This window comes from Hypomesus transpacificus, chromosome 15 (genome assembly GCF_021917145.1).
Source record: "Hypomesus transpacificus isolate Combined female chromosome 15, fHypTra1, whole genome shotgun sequence".
Classification (NCBI taxonomy): Eukaryota; Metazoa; Chordata; class Actinopteri; order Osmeriformes; family Osmeridae; genus Hypomesus; species Hypomesus transpacificus.
The window spans coordinates 8,187,375-8,206,696 of record NC_061074.1 but is presented as its reverse complement, the minus strand read 5'-3'; the positions used below and the strand labels follow the sequence as shown (position 1 = coordinate 8,206,696).

General features: G+C 36.7%; 5 protein-coding genes across 5 annotated transcripts; 4 read left to right on the top strand and 1 right to left on the bottom strand.

The window, feature by feature from the left end:
- The first annotated feature begins 3,098 nt into the window (after positions 1 to 3,098).
- On the top strand, positions 3,099 to 3,995 carry LOC124478135 (olfactory receptor 2F1-like). The gene has a single exon (XM_047036302.1). It carries the CDS (start codon positions 3,099 to 3,101, stop codon positions 3,993 to 3,995), a length of 897 nt encoding a protein of 298 aa, XP_046892258.1.
- A 3,564-nt stretch (positions 3,996 to 7,559) lies between these two features.
- LOC124477931 (olfactory receptor 51I1-like) lies at positions 7,560 to 8,495 on the bottom strand. Its single transcript, XM_047036006.1, has one exon. It carries the CDS (start codon positions 8,493 to 8,495, stop codon positions 7,560 to 7,562), a length of 936 nt encoding a protein of 311 aa, XP_046891962.1.
- A 1,204-nt stretch (positions 8,496 to 9,699) lies between these two features.
- Positions 9,700 to 10,668, top strand: LOC124477929 (olfactory receptor 52K2-like). The gene has a single exon (XM_047036004.1). It carries the CDS (start codon positions 9,700 to 9,702, stop codon positions 10,666 to 10,668), a length of 969 nt encoding a protein of 322 aa, XP_046891960.1.
- A 2,860-nt stretch (positions 10,669 to 13,528) lies between these two features.
- Positions 13,529 to 14,497, top strand: LOC124477928 (olfactory receptor 52E4-like). Its single transcript, XM_047036003.1, has one exon. The coding sequence runs from the start codon at positions 13,529 to 13,531 to the stop codon at positions 14,495 to 14,497; it is 969 nt and encodes a 322-aa protein (XP_046891959.1).
- A 2,511-nt stretch (positions 14,498 to 17,008) lies between these two features.
- On the top strand, positions 17,009 to 17,983 carry LOC124477927 (olfactory receptor 1-like). Its single transcript, XM_047036002.1, has one exon. The coding sequence runs from the start codon at positions 17,009 to 17,011 to the stop codon at positions 17,981 to 17,983; it is 975 nt and encodes a 324-aa protein (XP_046891958.1).
- Positions 17,984 to 19,322: the final 1,339 nt, after the last annotated feature.

The following is a 19,322-nucleotide window of genomic DNA, read 5'->3' as shown; positions in this document are numbered from 1 at the left end:
GCATTCAGGAAAACAAATAGCAACATAGTGATCTGTTGTCATGCCAAGTAAGATTGTCAACTGGAAGGATGGGCAGAAAATACATGCTAACTGACTTACACATACCTAACCCGATGTACTATGTGTTTGTGACTACATTGATCGGTGTGGTGAGCAGGAAATGTTTTCATCAAAACTCATTCTCTGTCAGACTTGCTAACGGCACGAGAGTTGTTTCACATTGCATAGTTGCCAGCGCTTCTGACTGCAAAGCACATGGTCTTGGGCTTGTTGTACACAGTAAATACTGCACTGATCCAAGAGAAGCCAAGCAACGAAACAAACACTGGAACTCTGGTTCCCTCTACTGGATGGGAAGTTACTGGCAACATGGTGTCTGAGAGTTGCGCATGTAATTATGCTACATTACAATTAGGGCTGGGCGGTATGACGGTACCCTGCGACGGTAGAAATGTGTCTACCGGGAGAGATTTGGCTTTACCGTTTCAACCGCGGTATACTTTATACTATATTTGTGTATTACGTGTCAATTAAATGTCTGGTTGTTGTATTGTATATAAGCCATCATATAAATCGCATTCTTGCGATATTTAGAATTGTAGTTTAACTTCTATTTGATTTGCTATTTTCGTTTGACCTGAAGCACATTTGCGTTGGTCTGACGGAATTTTCGATGTGGAGTGTATTTTGTTTAAGCGGACCACATTCATGCCGATGCTAATTACTTATTTCAGTCAAGACAATCACGTATTAGATTTGAGCATTTATTGTTACATGACATGGACATGTAGATTTACTTTGGCGGAGTGGATGATCTAAGGGAAGCACTCCCTGCCTCCTCGATGCAACACATACATACATGACATATGAGGCAGGGAGCAATAGAGATATAATCCCCCTGTTGGATAGATACACAGACAGCATGGGGGAGAAGGGGACGGTGGAGGGTGGCAGCAGCACTGATCATACAACGACCGGGGTGAGTGTGTGCATATCCGCGCGTCTTTTAAAGACGCCTTATCGGACGTGGCCCAATGGATATGCGCTGCTACATGGGTGTGGTAGTGGGAGTAAGGAAGGTGGAGTAAGACACCTTACGTCCCCGATCACTGACTGACGCGCGCTGCCCGATTGCCCTGCCAGAACTAGCTGCGCTTATATATTTTTACCTAGCATCCTAGCATAACACTCGTAGCAATGCTACTTCTTGCTAGTGTTACTTGTTAGCCTCCTCATTGTAAAATTTGAAGCCATATGATAAAGTTTCCATAGTCGATAAGATAGATAGGTACTTTATTAACCCCCAAACGCAAATTATTGTGTCTAGGTAGACAGATAGCTAGAAAGCCCACGCCGTCCAGAAAATCTTTAATTGATAAGTTGGATATTGTAGCTACAGTACAGTTTGAGTCTTTTGTTTTTAACTCGTGTTGTCTCATGTGAGGCAGTTGTTTTTGTTTGTAATAAATAAACAATAGAGTGTGATGATGTACGGTATGGTTATTTTGTACCATTTCTTAATTTAATTTACAGAACAATTACTATACCGTGATATATACCGTAACCGTGATATAAAATTACTCATACCGTGATGGAAGAATTTGGCCATATCGCCCACCCCTAATTACAATAGTTGCATGAAGACTATTACTCGCGGACAGGCACATTCTTCTGGGGGATCAAACACAAATGTTTGCTTGTGTGTATTCAACCAAGACAGTATTTCTTAAATATAGCAGAACATGCTGTTACGGTAATAATGTAAAGTAGAAGGGCGACATGTTCCCCATATCACTATAAGCAGTGAGTTTAAACCATGTTACATGTAACTTGGATGAGTTCTCCATTTCTGAAAAATAATTGTTTTAAAGCATTCCAGTGAAGATAGGAAATCGTATTTTACATTAGTATTACAGACATTAAGTCAACAACGGCCTTGCACTGGCCAAGACAAATTCAGATTTCTGTTTATTTATATTATAAGAAGACAGAGAGAGATAAAGAGAGAGAGACAGAGACAGAGACAGAGAGAGAGAGAGAGAGCGAGAGAGCGAGAGTGAGAGCGAGATTTTGAAACCATTAACTGAAAAAATGTTCTCAATGGCCTGAGCACCTTTTTCCAATGATATTTCACTTTCTGAAAACAATTAGTCAGAATCCTTTCTATTATTGCCTTTTAATTGTTAAACATATGTTCACATATGTTTACAAATTCTATCTTATTATTCATTCACATGTGTTCCTGCTGTAACATATTGTGTATCAATGACAGTCCTGTAAATAACAGGTGCTTTCAGAAGTCAGGAGTAGATTCTTGGAACTAAAACTAATACTTGGAACTAATACTGATGAGGTGAATCTGAAATGATTGTCAACTCATTCTCGTAAAGACGGGCAACAATTTAGTCCGCAACACACAGCCCTAAACTGGTACACAGAAAAATTATTTAAAAATGTACAACTAAAACACAAAACTAAAATTTATAGGATATTATAATGATATAATACGATACAGATTGGGCTGTCTTTTTTACCAATAAAATTTTTGTATTTTACAAAAGATAATACAAGGAAATGAAAAGGAAAGACAATCGGGGGCATGAATAACTTGTCAAAACACTTTCGTAACACTTTACAATAACTACACAACTAATTTTGTTTTTGGAATGAGCTGAACTGAAGGTTAGGAACTTGTAACCACAGTACATGTTCGAATTCTCAGGAAAAAGAAAAGATGCACCATCCTTTTCCTAATCCAAGTCCTTAAAAGTGATAGGGATAATGTGCGTGTGTGTGTGGAGGGGGGGGGGGGAAATCTATGGGTGAAACATTCACTTGATGTAATGAATACCACGTCACTCTTGATGCATGTTGGAAAGTATATATAGTGTCGACAATTACATGCTCTTCAAGGTTCCTGCTGCATTTGGTCAATCTCAGCTTGATTGTCTGTACTGTAAGTTCTTCAGTGTCATGTGGAGCCTATGTTGTTCATTGGTACGGTAAACTTGAATGTCTGTTGTGTGGTGATGTTAACATTTATTCTTGTTTACTTATAATTTTATTTCACAAATATTGTCCTTGATCCTCAATTGAATATGAATTTGACTTTTCTTCTGACGGCATATGGACCTACAGGGCCGGTAAATAATGGAGTTTTTGCACTAACCTTTTTACTTTTTTGTTTCACAATATTTTCAAATCTTCTCCTTATGTTTGTTATCTATGTTGATTCAAACTTACACAAACCGATGTATATATTATTGTTCAACCTTGCAGTGAATGGACTGGTAGGGTGTACATCAGTCTGTCCTAAGGTAATGGAAAATCTGATTAAGGTTGTACCTGACATTACTCGTGAAGGTTGTTTATTGCAGGTGTTTTTTATTTATGTACATGGAACAAGTGCTTATGCAATTTTAACTGCAATGGCTTATGACAGGTATGTTTCAATTTGTAAGCCATTGCAATACTATAGCATTATGACCCCCTTTAAAGTAAAATTGTTGTTGGTCATAGTAAATGTAATCCCTATTATCCTTTTAGCAATTCAAGTGTTCATTACGTCAAGTCTGCCTCTTTGTGGTTATATCATTGATAAGCTTTTTTGTGATAACCTGGCTATAGTTAACTTGTCTTGTGTTCAAAGTGCTGCAAGCAATGTGTCTGGTATTTTATTCACATTAATCCTGGCAGTTTTACCACTTGTTTTGGTAGTGCTGTCATACATCAGAATATTAATTGTCTGCTTGAAAGCTTCAAAGGACTCACGAAAGAAAGCCTTTAGCACATGTGCCCCTCATTTGATAATTTTCATTAATTTCTCTACAGCCACACTTTTCTCTGTTATTTATAATAGATACAGTGGTGTTTCTAGAGAGGTCAACGCAATAGCTGCAGCTGCGTTCATTCTGTTCCCTCCTTTGCTGAACCCTCTTATCTACGGGATCAGGACCAAGGAGATCAAAACCGCTATTAGAAAAATTCTACGATGAAGAGTTATTGGATTGACCAATGACGGTGCACATTTCAAACCCAAACCTGTAATGGTGTCAAATTCTTCTTAGAGCTGTACTGAAATCCTGATTAAACCGACACTTTCTGCTAACCTGGACTGGTTTATCTGACTCTCAATCTCTCTTTTCTTAATACAGTGAAACTATACAGCCTGCCATGATTTGTACGGTAGCACATCTTTGTTGTTGTCGCCTTCTGGTAAAGTAATACAATGTACAATTTAATCTCAGTTTATAGTCATTCCTTAGAAACAGTCTGTTTTATTTATTTATTTATTGACATTTTTATCAATTTTAAACAGTATTCCTGAAAGACTTGTGTTATGTCTGTTGGCATGTCTATAATAAAATATTAAAAAGCTGACTTATGTAAGGCTCTTGACATAATTGATGATCGATATCCTACCTTAGTCTACTGTTATAGTAATGAATTCATTCAATACTTTTATCCAAAGCATCTTAGGCACACACACATACACACACACACAGGGATTCCTGCAATTATAGATTATACCATGGTGTGGTCGAATACTCTATTTTGATTGGTAGCAGGGTGTCTGTTATTTTATGATAGTATTCACCCAGACCATGGTTTAAGTGGGATAATGCCCACTGATGTTTCCATTATCAGAAATCAATGGACTCCGCGAAGGTTATCGTCCAGTGCCATTATCCCGTCAGGCGTTATCCCTTACATAACATAGTGATACTACATGGAGTAAAAACATTGTAGCTACATAGGAATTGCTATGAAAGTTGATGGTATTAATTGTTAGCAAAAAGAAAGCACAGTATGGGGGAGGGGAGTAAGGGTTTAACAGATGACGGTTTTGTGATTAAAACAAAATAAATGCTAACATCCCTGGAAAGTCCAACCTCCCCCGTACTAAGTTTTACTTTTATTGCTAAACCATAAGGAAGTTTCTGTTTAACTACAATATTGTTACTATGGGTATTGTCATACAGTACATCCCCCCCAACAGTGTGAGTGTACATGAATGAGTGTGTGTGTGTGTCTGACACTTCACATCAAATGTAGTATCTGGTCTGGTCACTGGACCACAGAATTTTTACTTACACCACATGTTCCTAAAAGTAACCCTCCCCCCTCCCCCTTCCAAAACATTTTAGCAATCCCAAAATTACTAGTGCTTGAAGGCAATACATTAATGTAGTCCCTTCATTCACTTTGATTATTTGTATTATTATTAATGCAATGTACTTATAAGTGACATGTTTATGTTGTGACAAAGTGACAATGTATTTAAGTTTTATTTTTGAGTTATAATTATCATTATCAACAGATTTCAGTAGTAAATGAACATTAAAACTGCAATATGATGTAAATAAGTTGTTATGTTGCATCATGTTTACTGCTGGTCATACATGGAGACGTAGGGACAGGAGTCAGCAGAGACCAGCCTTAGTTTCTGCATCAACAGTGGCAGTACACTTGTAGTAAGACCCAGAGGGTCTCTAAGGTTTAAAGTGGACCTTTAGGAGGCCTGTGTGGCCCAACCTTTGGGACTAATTATCCTTCAACTTGGAATTAGACTTACTATGACCAATAATTATCAACAACAACCTTGGCTCTTGGTTGGGTTGTTGCAGTTTAATGTTCATATGATTTTGTTTTGTTCAAGGACTTTGAGCAGACTGTAGACCAAATAAACTCTTATCTCCTTTTGTTCGAATTCCAGGAATGACTGAGTTTAAAAGGGTTAACCGTGGGTAAAACTAGTGTAGATAGAACACACATCAGGAGGTATGACACTGTAGCCAACAGATGCAGTAATATCCCTTATAAGTAACAGAGATCCCTATGAGTGGAACAGCCTATTGGAGGGAATTTTGTGAGGTCGATCCAAATATAGCAATAAGTATTAGTATGCACTGTATGTGTAAGCCATAAAACATGTTAAGTAGTTAGTATACAGAACTCTAGCAACAACTGCTACTGTAAAATGTGTTGTTGGTGGAAGTAATACCACAAGCCAAATAAACCACGAAAGTATGCTACAGTGGTAGAGAATGTTCAAAGAGCAAAACATTAGTGGTCCTAATAGAGTCACCATTCCAGCAATTAAGAACATATTTCAGATTGACATTATTAATCATTGCAGCATTCAGGAAAACAAATAGCAACATAGTACATGGTCTTGGGCTTGTTGTACACAGTAAATACTGCACTGATCCAAGAGAAGCCAAGCAACAAAACAAACACTGGAACTTTGGTTCCCTCTACTGGATGGGAAGTTACTGGCAACATGGTGTCTGAGAGTTGCCCATGTAATTATGCTACGTTACAATAGTTGCATGAAGACTATTACTCGCGGCGGACAGGCACATTCTTCAGGGGGATCCAGTGTTTCCCACAGATTAGAAATCTAATTGTGGCGGGGAGGGGTGGGAGTTGTCAGACGGGGGGGGTCTTAATAATTCCGTTGTTAATAATTTGTTACACAATAATTTGTTACATTACATATTAATCCAAAATGATTCACACCTTCACAAAATTAACAACAACTAACATATCATTTCTGCATTATGCATGTAGCAACACTAGTGCTAAACAACTATTTAACTGGTCGGCTCCATGACGCCGGGTAAGTAGCTAGCTCTTGAGACTTCTCACCAAAAGAACGAAGGGGAAACTTAGAGTACTGTAAGTCGCTCTGGATAAGAGCGTCTGCTAAATGACTAAATGTAAATGTGAGTAAGGTACCTAGCGAAAAGTAGCCTCAACTTTCCTCGACTTTTAGCTATGGCACTAATGCTGAAGGCTCGCTGATATAGCTGTCGGTCTTACTAGAACGGCATATGTATGCATTGTTGCTAACGTGTGCTGACGTTGTGACTGTGTGCATATCTGAGAAAGACGCATGAGTGACAGAGAGACGGAGGGAGAGCAGGGGAAAGGAAATGCAGCTGAACGAATACGCTGCGTGTTTTTAACCTAAATAGCGATAAAAAATTTTTTTTTACAAAACGCAATGTTTGGCGGCCGGTGTTGATTCTGTGGCGCACCGCCACAAATTAGTCTATGTGTGGGAAACACTGCGGATCAAACACAAATGTTTGCTTGTGTGTATTCAACCAAGACAGTATTTCTTAAATATAGCAGAACATGCTGTTATATCCAACAGTAGACATGGGTACAGACCTGCATGTTTCCTACAGAATAGGTTGTAATTAGATGGAAGTAACACTAGATGGTGGAGGCAAATCATTTCCTCATTTAATAGACATTATTTGCTTTAACATGCATGGAATATAGAAACTTATTATATATTAAAAACATATATCACAAGGTTGCATCGCTGTCTACAGTTTGAAGGATTACATTAGTATAGTCATGATAACAATGATAAGACAAACAATTGTAAAGATAATGATTGTATACATCAGTAGCAGAGCGGGCTAAAGCAGGTCCCTTGAAATTGATTTCAGCCCGTTATCAGCTCTCTCGGCTATATGGCTTTGTAAATAAAAAAATAAAAAACATAATAAAAACACTTTGACATGGTTGCGTCTTCTCATGAACTAAGGCCATAATTTGATGCAGAATCTTCTGAAAGATTCCTTAATCTTTGCTGTCTTCACCCCAAAAATGATGGGATTTAGAATAGGGCAGACAATCAAAAAATAAACAGACAGAAAAATCCGGAGTATTAGAGGAACATGTTGCATGTTAAACCGATTTTGGGCCACTTCAAATAAACAGCCCACTGTAAAATTCAGCAACGACATTAGATGTGGGATGCAAGTTTTAAGAGCTTTCTGCTGTGACTGTTTTGAAGAACCATAACAAATATTCAGAATTTTCGCATACGAATAAATAATTAGAATCAATGGGAGGCCTACCGTTAAAACCATTGTAAAACTTCCATAAATGTTATTCAATGTTGTATCTTCACAAGCCAACTTGACAAGTGAATAATTATCACAATAGACCTTAGCGATTACATTTCCACACAAACTGAGTTTAAGAGTCATTGAGAGTACAACAGAGAACTTACCAAATGAATATATCCAGATGAATGCAATCAACAAATATACATGCATTGGAGACATAATTTCAATGTATCGCAAAGGATAACAAATGGACACGTATCTGTCATATGCCATCACAGCCAGATTTGTGAACTCAATAGAAGCATATGTGTGAACACAGAATATCTGCAAAATGCAATGGAATCTAGAAATGTGGTGAACATCTAAGAGCATGTTGTGAATCAACCATGGGAAAAGCCCTGTGCTGCCATACAGTTCGTTCACAAGCAAACTGCAAAGTAGAAAATACATGGGTTCATGCAAGCTCCTATTAAAAATCACCAGTCCTATTGTGAGACCATTAAAAGTTATTACTAAAAAATACATAAGGATTAATAAGGTGAAGTAGAAGGGCGACATGTTCCCCATATCACTATAAGCAGTGAGTTTAAACCATGTTACATGTAACTTGGATGAGTTCTCCATTTCTGAAAAAATTATTGTTTTAAAGCATTCCAGTGAAGATAGGAAATCGTATTTTACATTAGTATTACAGACATTAAGTCAACAACGGCCTTGCACTGGCCAAGACAAATGCAGATTTCTGTTTATTTATATTCTAAGATGACAGAGAGAGAGAGAGAGAGAGAGAGAGAGAGAGAGAGAGAGAGAGATTTTGAAACCATTAACTTAATTCTCTTGGCCTGAGCACCTTTTTCCAATGATATTTCACTTTCTGAAAACAATTATTGAGCATCCTTTATTATTGCCTTTTAATTGTTAAACATAGTCACATATGTTCGCATATGTTTGCAAATTCTATCTTATTATTCATTCACATGTGTTCCTGCTGTAACATATTGTGTATCAATGACAGTCCTGTAAATAACAGGTGCTTTCAGAAGTCAGGAGTAGATTCTTGGAACTAAAACTAATACTTGGAACTAAAACTGATGAGGTGAATCTGAAATGATTGTCAACCCATTCTTGTGAAGACGGGCAACAATTTATTCCGCAACACACAGCCCTAAACTGGAACACAGAAAAATTATTAAAAAATGTACAACTAAAACACAAAACTAAATTATATAGGATATTATTATGATATAATACGATACAGATATGGCTGTCTTTTTTACCAATAAAATGTTAGTATTTTACAAAAGATAATAAAAGGAAATGAAAAGGAAAGACAATCGGAGGCATGAATAACTTGTCAAAACACTTTCGTAACACTTTACAATAACTACACAACCAATTGTGTTTTTGGAATGAGCTGAACTGAAAGCTAGGAACTTTTAACCACAGTACATGTTCGAATTCTCAGTAAAAAGAAAAGATGCACCATAAGTCCTAAAAAAGTGGTAGAGATAATGTGTGTGTGTGTGGAAGGGGGGGGATATCTATGGGTGAAACATTCACTTGATGTAATGAATGTCACGTCACTCTTGATGCATGTTGGAAAGTATATATAGTGTAGACAATTACATGCTCTTCAACGTTCCTACTGCATTTGGTCAATCTCAGCTTGATTGTCTGTACTGTAAATTCTTCAGTGTCATGTGGAGCCTATGTTGTTCATTGGTAGGGTCAACCTGAATGTCTGTTGTGTGGTGATGTTAACATTTATTCTTGTTTACTTATAATTGTATTTCACAAATATTGTCCTTGATCCTCAATTCTCTGGAATATGAATTTGACTTTTCTTCTGACAGCATATGGACCTCCAGGGCCGTTAAATAAGGGAGCTTTTGTACTACCCTTTTTACTTTTTAGTTTCACAATATTTTCAAATCTTTTACTTATGTTTGTTATCTATGTTGATTCAACCTTACACAAGCCGATGTATATATTATTGTTCAACCTTGCAGTGAATGGACTGGTAGGCTGTACATCAGTCTGTCCTAAGGTAATGGAAAATCTGATTAAGGTTGTACCTGACATTACTCATGAAGGCTGTTTATTGCAGGTGTTTTTTATTTATTCACACGCAACAAGTGCTTATGCAATTTTAACTGCAATGGCTTATGACAGGTATGTTTCAATTTGTAAGCCCTTGCAATACTATAGCATTATGACCCCCTTTAAAGTAAAATTGTTGTTGGTCATAGTAAATGTAATCCCTATTATCCTTCTAGCAATTCAAGTGTTCATTACCTCAAGTCTGCCTCTTTGCGGTTATATCATTAACAAACTGTTTTATGATAACTTGGCTATAGTTAGTTTGTCTTGTGTTCAAAGTGCTGCAAGCAATCTTTTTGGCATTTTACTCACACTAATCTTGGTTGTTTTACCACTTGTTCTGGTAGTGCTGTCATACATCAGAATATTAATTGTCTGCTTGAAAGCCTCAAAGGACTCGCAAAAGAAAGCCTTTAGCACATGTGCCCCTCATTTGATAACTTTCATTAATTTCTCTGCAGCCATACTTTTCTCTGTTATTTATAATAGATACAGTGTTGTTTCTCGAGAGGTCAACATAATAATTGCAGCTGCGTTCATTCTGTTCCCTCCTTTGCTGAATCCTCTTATCTACGGGATCAGGACCAAGGAGATCAAAACCGCTATTAGAAAAATCCTTAGAGGAAGAGTTTTTGGATTGTCCAATGACGTGGCACATTTAAAACCCAAACCTGTAATTGTGTCAAATTCTACTTAGAGCTGTAATGAAATCCTGATTAAACCTACTGTTCCTGCTAACCTGGACTGGTTATGTGACTCGTATCTCAATACAGTGAAAATATTGAAGCCTGTCATTATTTGTACGGTAGCACATTTTAGTTGATGTCATCTTCTGGTAAAGTAATACAGTTTAATCTCAGTTTACAGTCATTCCTTAGAAACAGTCTGTTTTATTTGATATATTCATCCAATTTAAACAGAATTCCTGAAAGACTCTTTGTAAGGCTCTTGACATAATTGATTTAGGATATCCTACCCTAGTCTGCTGTTATAGTAATGTATTTATTTATTACACACAGATTCATGGAACAATAGATTGATAATGCACAGTGCTCGTGATGAAGTAGGTGACACACAAATACACATTCCTGGAATTATAGATAGGACACAGTGCCCATGATGCAGCCAGTGAGTAAGATGTCAGTGACAGACAAATTTATGGAATTATTGATAAATAGTGCCTGTGATGCAGCCGGGGATGACAGTTGTCCTCAGTAGCTCTGGTAAGCTACCTACATGTCTCTAACTACAACTACATTTCTCCAAAGTACTTGTTTAAACTCCACATCATCTAGTCATAAATACACATCATGATATACATTTCTTATTCTTTTAAACACATTTCCAATGCTCTGGTATATTCATGCAAATTATTATGAAGCCAACAATTGTTTGCTGTTTCCTAAATTATCAACTGCTTATATAATGATCAAAATGTATTGTTTATGTTCTCTGTTAAGTTATCTTACCCTCACAAATATGTAGATACTTAGTTCATAACATAAGTCACTACATGCACAATGGTTTAGCCAGTTGTCATTGTAGCCTAATTCACCTTAGCGCTTGTACAGCTCTGCCTAAGGGGTGTAGCTATGTTTACATTAACATTTGTATTTTGTCCTTTGTGTTATGCGGAGCTGTAAAATTATCTTGTATTAGCCGTTTTGCATTGACATAAGACACGAAGATACTACATTTGTAAGAAAACGTTCTTATGCCCATTTGTGTCTTGCTATGTCCATGCCTCAAGAAACCAACTGAAGAGCCGGGTTGAATCATCATGTTACAGACTCTGTTGTAGCTACATCATCTACCCATGATGCAGCTGGGGATGATGATGTCGCTTAGTTGATTCAATGGCACGCAGACACACACAGATTCATGGAAACATAGATACTGCAATGGTCAAGCCTGTGATGCAGCTGGTTATTATGATGTTGGCTAGTCAATTTGCTGTTAGTTTAATTGGAGTTTGCAATTGGCAGGCTGAGTTTTTATAAACACGTTTTTTAACATAACAAAATTCCCTGATCTATATGGGACTTTGTGTTTCTGTTAGTTAGCTAGCCAGAATTTCATTCATAAACAAAACCCTTTGAAAGAAGCTGATTTAATGTTATTGGAGCAGCAGAGAGTACTGCTAGCCTGGCCATATTGGCATTGTCACAGAGTCCACTTGTCTTTACGTAATGAATTTGTCGTAGAATGTGGTACTTAGCCTATAGTGCCAGCTCAACATGGCTAGAAGACATCTGGCGGGAAACTGGCGGGATTTTTTTGAGGGGAGATCACAAAGCGCTTATCCAGACAATGTTAAACGTGGCATCTCTTTTGGTTCTGAAACGGACACCTGGACAATTCTAACTTTGCACATTGCCCGGTTCTCGAGGTAATCGTTGGACACTAAAATCCCACTATAAAACCAAACAGACACACACATGCACACACAGACACACACACAGATTCCTTTAATTATAGATTATACCATGGTCTGGTTGAATACTCTATTTTGATTGTCAGCAAGGTGTCTGTTATTTCATGATAGTATGCACCCACGTCATGGTTTAAGCGATATAATGCCCTTCGATGTGTCCATTATCAGAAAATAATGTACACCCCGTCAGGCATTATCCCTTACATAACATAGAGTAAAAACATTGTAGCTACATAGGAATTGCTATGAAAGTTGATGGTATTAATTGTTAGCAGTAAGAAGGCAGAGTATGGGGGAGGGTAGTAAGGGTTTAACAGATGAAGGTTTTGTGATTAAAACAGGATATATACTAACATCCCTGGAAAATCCAACCTCCCTCATACTAAGTTTCACTTTTGCCACTAAACCATAAGGACGTTTCTGTGTAACTACAATATTGTTACTATAGGTATTGCTATGTAGTTTATGTGACCTTAAATGTAAACGTTGCGATAACCTCTTTACCACTGGTTTTGGGACTATTTAAATATTTCATTTAGGTTTGGCACTTAATTATAATATATGAAAGTAAAAAGATTGTATGTGTGTGTGGTACACAAATAATAAATATACAAATATGAGTATAAAGTCACAATGTGTGTTACAAACAAACTATATTTATGTCAAAGCTCTGTGTTTGAGTGCCATGTTAGGTATACAAAGAAATAAGTTAATCAATCAATACAGTTAAAATCAGTGTAACCATGTAACTACAGTATGTGTTTGAACTCTCCATATCCATGCAATAAGACATATGAGTCATACAGTACATCCCTCAACAGTGTGAGTGTACGTGAATGTGTGTGTGTGTGTGTGGGGGGAGTTGAAAAACAGCTTGGCAATTTCACTCATGATGTGAGGAGGAAAGTATTTATAGTGCAGAAAATGAAATGCTCTTCAAGGTTCCTGCTGCATTTGGTCAATCTCAGCTTGATTGTCTGTACTGTAAGTTCTTCAGTGTCATGTGTAGCCTATGTTGTTCTTTGGTACGGTAAACCTGAATGTCTGTTGTGTGGTGATCTTGACTTTATTCTCGTTTACTTTAAATTGTACTTCACAAATATTGTCCTTGATTCTCTGGAATATGAATTTTACTTTTCTTCTGACGGCATATGAACCTCCAGGGCCAGTAAATAATGGAGTTTTTGTACTAACTTTTATACTTTTTTGTCTCACAATATTTTTAAATCTTGTCCTTGTGTTTGTTATCTATGTTGATTCAAACTTACACAAACCGATGTATATATTATTGTTTAATCTTGCAGTGAATGGACTGGTAGGCTGTACATCAGTCTGTCCTAAGGTAATGGAAAATCTGATTAAGGTTGTACCTGACATTACTCATGAAGGCTGTTTACTGCAGGTGTTTTTTATTAATGTACATGCAGCAAGTGCTTATGCAATTTTAACTGCAATGGCTTATGACAGGTATGTTTCAATTTGTAAGCCATTGCAATATTATAGCATTATGACCCCCTTTAAAGTAAAATTATTGTTGGTTATAGTCAATTTAATCCCTATTATCCTTTTAGCAATTCAAGTGTTCATTACCTCAAGTCTGCCTCTTTGTGGTTATATCATTAACAAGCTGTTTTGTGATAACCTGGCTATAGTTAACTTGTCTTGTGTTCGAAGTGCTGTCAGCAATTTATATGGTATAGTCATCATATCAATCTTGGTGGTTTTACCACTTGTTTTAGTAGTGCTGTCATACATCAGAATATTAATTGTCTGCTTGAAAGCTTCAAAGGACTCACAAAAGAAAGCCTTTAGCACATGTGCCCCTCATTTGATAACTTTCATTAATTTCTCTACAGCCTCACTTTTTTCTGTTATTTATAATAGATACAGTGTTGTTTCTAGAGAGGTCAACATAATTAGTTCAGCTGCATTCATTCTGTTCCCTCCTTTGTTAAATCCATTTATCTACGGGATAAGGACCAAGGAGATCAAAACTGCTATCAGAAAAATCCTTAGAGGAAGAGTTTCTGCATGGTCCAATGAAATTGCAAATCTAAAATCTAAACCTGTAATGGTGTTGAATATTACATAGAGTGGTACTGTATATCCAAACCTGATCTAGTGTGAGTTTGTTTGAAGACAATCCTTCTATGGTTCAGTATGGTACACTTTGTGTTGGTCATACAAGGGAGATTTACACTGTGTGGATCCTTATGTCTGTACACCCTGCCTGTGTAAAAAACTCAAACAAGTTATATTGAATAGAATTGTGTAGCAATATTAGTTAAGACGTTATTGACATTATCCTGCCTTTATTATTGTCTTGCATACTATGCATGCCTGTATCAGGGGCAGGTGCCCCCAAAAAATGAAAAACGAACAGAAATCATGACTTTTTTTTTGGTTCTCATGGGGCCCAAAATTCCTGGCAGCGCCCCTTATCAGGGGCTAGGCCTACCCTCTTGAGCAGAGCTACAATGCTCAAGGTATTTCCTATTTTTGAAATACATTTTGAAAATGGGTTTCTGAGTGTTCCTGACCTGAACTGTAATGAGTTAGCATGATCAGAGTTGATTGCCAACCCTGGTGCAAGTGATTCACTTCAAGCTGAGCTGTAGAATGTAAAGCACAAAATGTTTAGATTCAAACTTTCATCTTCTTCTCTCATCTTCCATCCATGAACAAAACCTTGACTGCCAGCTAAAACCTGGCCTGGACAACTGTCCTGAATCTCAAACAGTACAATACTAAACCATGATTTTTGTGATAATACATCATACATTTTTTGTAGTCTTCTTGTATGTCTACAGTAGCACAGTGTACAGGTTCATCTCTGTTAGACACAGTTAGATTTTGAGTCATCATTCAAAGTATTCCATTTTATTTTACATTTAATGTAGTATTCCAAAAAACAGGCTTGTGTGTTTCTTTCTGTTGAGCATTTCTCTAATGATAATTATTTTAGGTTCTTGACTTGTTTGCATAATGGACACAGTAGTCTGCTGTTAATCTCTTACTGTCGATCACAATCAGACAGTTTGAAGTAAGAACAAAACAAAATGTGCAAAGATGAGCAGAACAGGCATGCATTTTTTTGTAAAGTTGGATTGTTTATAGATCAAATTAAGGTGTCATGGCATGAGGAGTTCTGAGTTTTGGGAGAAATGACCACAATGGCCACCAGGTGTCTAAAACCCACTGCCTCAATCATGTTTAAAAAAAGACAAGATTGGCCTATTGGTAAATTACATTTACAAAAGAAAGGTCTTGTGTTTTCACTGTGGTATCTAAAAAATCAGGTTTCGCCAACAGTTTTCACAAGGTAACTGTGTCAATTACATTTTCACAACATTTTCTAATGCAATGTCAGAGGCAATGTGACAACGCAGCTTCCAAATGAACACATTCAAAGATATAATAAAAAACCACAAACTCTAGAAGGTGTTATTATGTTGTTATTTTGTAGAGGACGGCAAATACTGGAGCTAAATATCTGTCCAATGACAATATTGCCAAATAACAATATTCATCCACAGAGTGTGAGTACAGCACAAAAATTTCAAAGATGCACTGAAAATACAATGAGTGAAATATTATGGGTGTCTGTATTATTCATAAGAGAAAGAAGTCAAGTTATAGTTCAATATACAAATTATTTACAACATGCAAAGTATTGTGCTCCTAAGGGGGCATGAGCAAACAAAATAGGAGACAAGAAATAATTATGTGTACAATCAGGTCCAATTTACTGTATGTGTACAGGGATGTTCTTTAAGAAAAGTAGTTAAATACAAAGAGGTAGTTTAGTAGTAAAAAGGTGATGCTTTGATCAGTAAATCCATTTGCCAAAAAATGCTTTGTGAGTTGTGCTTTATATCCATAGCCTAAACAGCCAGCTCAACATGGCCAGAAGAGATCTTAACGTAAGCGTTGCGATAACATCTTTACCACTGGTTTTGTGACTATTTAAATATTTCATTTATGGTTGGCACTTACTTAAAACATGTGAAAGTAAAAAGATTGTATGTGTGAGTGGTACACAAATAATAAGATCCAAATATAAGTATGAAGTCACAATGTGTGTTACAAACTATATTGATGTCAAAGCTCTGTGTTTGAATGCCATACAAAAACATAAGTTAAACAATCAATCTATAAAATTAAAATCCATGTAACCATATGTAACTACACTATGTGTTTGAACTCTCCATATCCATGCAATAAGACATATGAGTCATACAGTACATCCCCCAACAGTGTGTGTGTATGTGTGTGTGTGTGTGTATGTGTGTGTGTGTGTGTGTGTGTGTGTGGGGGGGGGGGGGGGGTTGTTTTTGAAAAACAGCTTGGCCTTTTCACTCATGATGTGAGGAGGAAAGTATTTATAGTGCAGAAAATGAAATGCTATTCAAGGTTCCTGCTGCATTTGGTCAATCTCAGCTTGATTGTCTGTACTGTAAGATTTTCAGTGTCATGAGTAGGCTATGTTGTTCATTGGTACGGTAAACCGGAATGCCTGTTGTGTGGTGGTGTTAACATTTATTTTTGCTGACTTATAATTGTATTTCACAAATATTGTCCTTGGTCCTCAATTTTCTGGAACATGAATTTTACTTTTCTTCTGACAGCATATGGACCTCCAGGGCCAGTAAATAATGGAGGTTTTGTACTAACCTTTGTACTTTTTTGTCTCACAATATTTTCAAATCTTGTACTTATGTTTGTTATCTATGTTGATTCAAACTTACACAAACCGATGTATATATTATTGTTCAACCTTGCAGTGAATGGACTGGTAGGCTGTACATCAGTCTGTCCTAAGGTAATGGAAAATCTGATTAAGGTTGTACCTGACATTACTTATGAAGGCTGTTTATTGCAAGTGTTTTTTATTAATGTACACGCAACAAGTGCTTATGCAATTTTAACTGCAATGGCTTATGACAGGTATGTTTCAATTTGTAAGCCATTGCAATACTATAGCATTATGACCCCCTTTAAAGTCAAATTGTTGTTGGTCATAGTAAATGTAATCCCTATTATCCTTTTAGCAATTCAAGTGCTCATCACCTCAAGACTGCCTCTTTGTGGTTATATTATTAACAAGCTGTTTTGTGATAACCTGGTTATAAATAATTTGTCTTGTATTCGAAGTGCTCTCAGCAATTTATATGGTATATTCGTCGTATCAATTTTGGTGGTTTTACCACTTGTTTTAGTAGTGCTGTCATACATCAGAATATTAATTGTCTGCTTGAAAGCTTCAAAGGACTCACGAAAGAAAGCCTTTAGCACATGTGCCCCTCATTTGATAATTTTCATTAATTTCTCTACAGCCACACTTTTCTCTGTTATTTATAATAGAATAGAAAACAGTGTTATTTCTAGAGAGGTCAACATAATTAGTTCAGCAGCGTTCATTCTGTTCCCTCCTTTGTTAAATCCATTTATCTACGGGATCAGGACCAAGGAGATCAAAACTGCTATTAGAAAAATCCTTAGAGGAAGAGTTTCTGCATGGTCCAATGACATTGCAAATCTAAAATCTAAACCTGTAATGGTGTTGAATATCACATAGAGTGGTTCTGTATATCCAAACCTGATCTAGTCTGAGTTCATTTGAAGACAATCCTTCTATGGTTCAGTATGGTACACTTTGTGTTGGTCATACAAGGGAGATTTACACTGTTTGGATCCTTATGTCTGTACACCCTGCCTGTGTGAAAAACTCAAACTAGTTCACACAAATTATGTTGAATTGTTTAGCAATATTAGTTAAGACATTATCGACATTATCCTGCCTTTATTATTGTCTTGCATCGTATGCATGCCTGTATCAGGGGGTAGGCCTACCCTCTTGAGCAGAGATCCAACGCTCAAGGTATTTCCTTTTTTTGTAAATTGTAAATAAATTGTGAAAATTGGTTTCTGAGTGTTCCTGACTTGTAGTGTAATGAGTTAGCATGATCAGAGTTGATTGCCAACCAGTTCCTTTTGGACCCTGGTGCATGTGATTTACTTCAAGCTGAGCTGTAGAATGTGAAGCACAAAACGCTTAAATTCAAGCTTTCATCTTCTTTTCTCATCTTCCATCCATGAACTAAACCTTGACTACCAGCTAAAACCTGGCCTGAACATCTGACCTGAATCTCAAACAGTTCAATACTGTATTATACTGTTAGTATAATAGACCATGATTTGGGGGGTAATACATCATAAATTTTTTGCAGTCTTCTTGTAGGCCTACAGTAGCTCAGTTTACAGTTTAATCTCAGTTAGACACAGTTAGATTTTGAGTCATCATTCAAAGTAGTCCATTTTATTTTACATTTAATGTAGTATTCCAAAAAACAGGCTGGTGTGTTTCTTTCTGTTTGGCATTTCTGTAATGATAATTATTTTAGGTTATTTTAGGTCTGCTGTTGGTCTCTTACTGTCGATCACAATCATGCTGTTTGAAGTAAGAACAAAACAAAACATGCAAGGATAAGCAGAACAGGCATCCATTTTTCTTGTAAAGTTTGATTGTTGATGGATCAAATTCAGGGGTCATGGCATGAGGAGTTCTGAGTTTTGGGAGAAATGACCACAATGGCCACCAGGTGTCTAAAACCCACTGCCTCAATCATGTTTAAACAAAGACAAGATTGGCCTATTGGTAAATTACATTTACAAAAGAAAAGAAGAGTCCTGTGTTTTCACTGTGGTATCTAAAAAATCAGGTTTCGCCAACAGTTTTCACAAGGTAACTGTGTCAATTACATTTCACAAAATTTCTAATGCAATGTCAGAGGCAATGTGACAACGCAGCTTCCAAATGAACACATTCAAAGATAGAATAAAAAACCACAAACTCTAGAAGGTGTTATTATGTTGTTATTGTGTAGAGGACGGCAAATACTGGAGCTAAATATCTG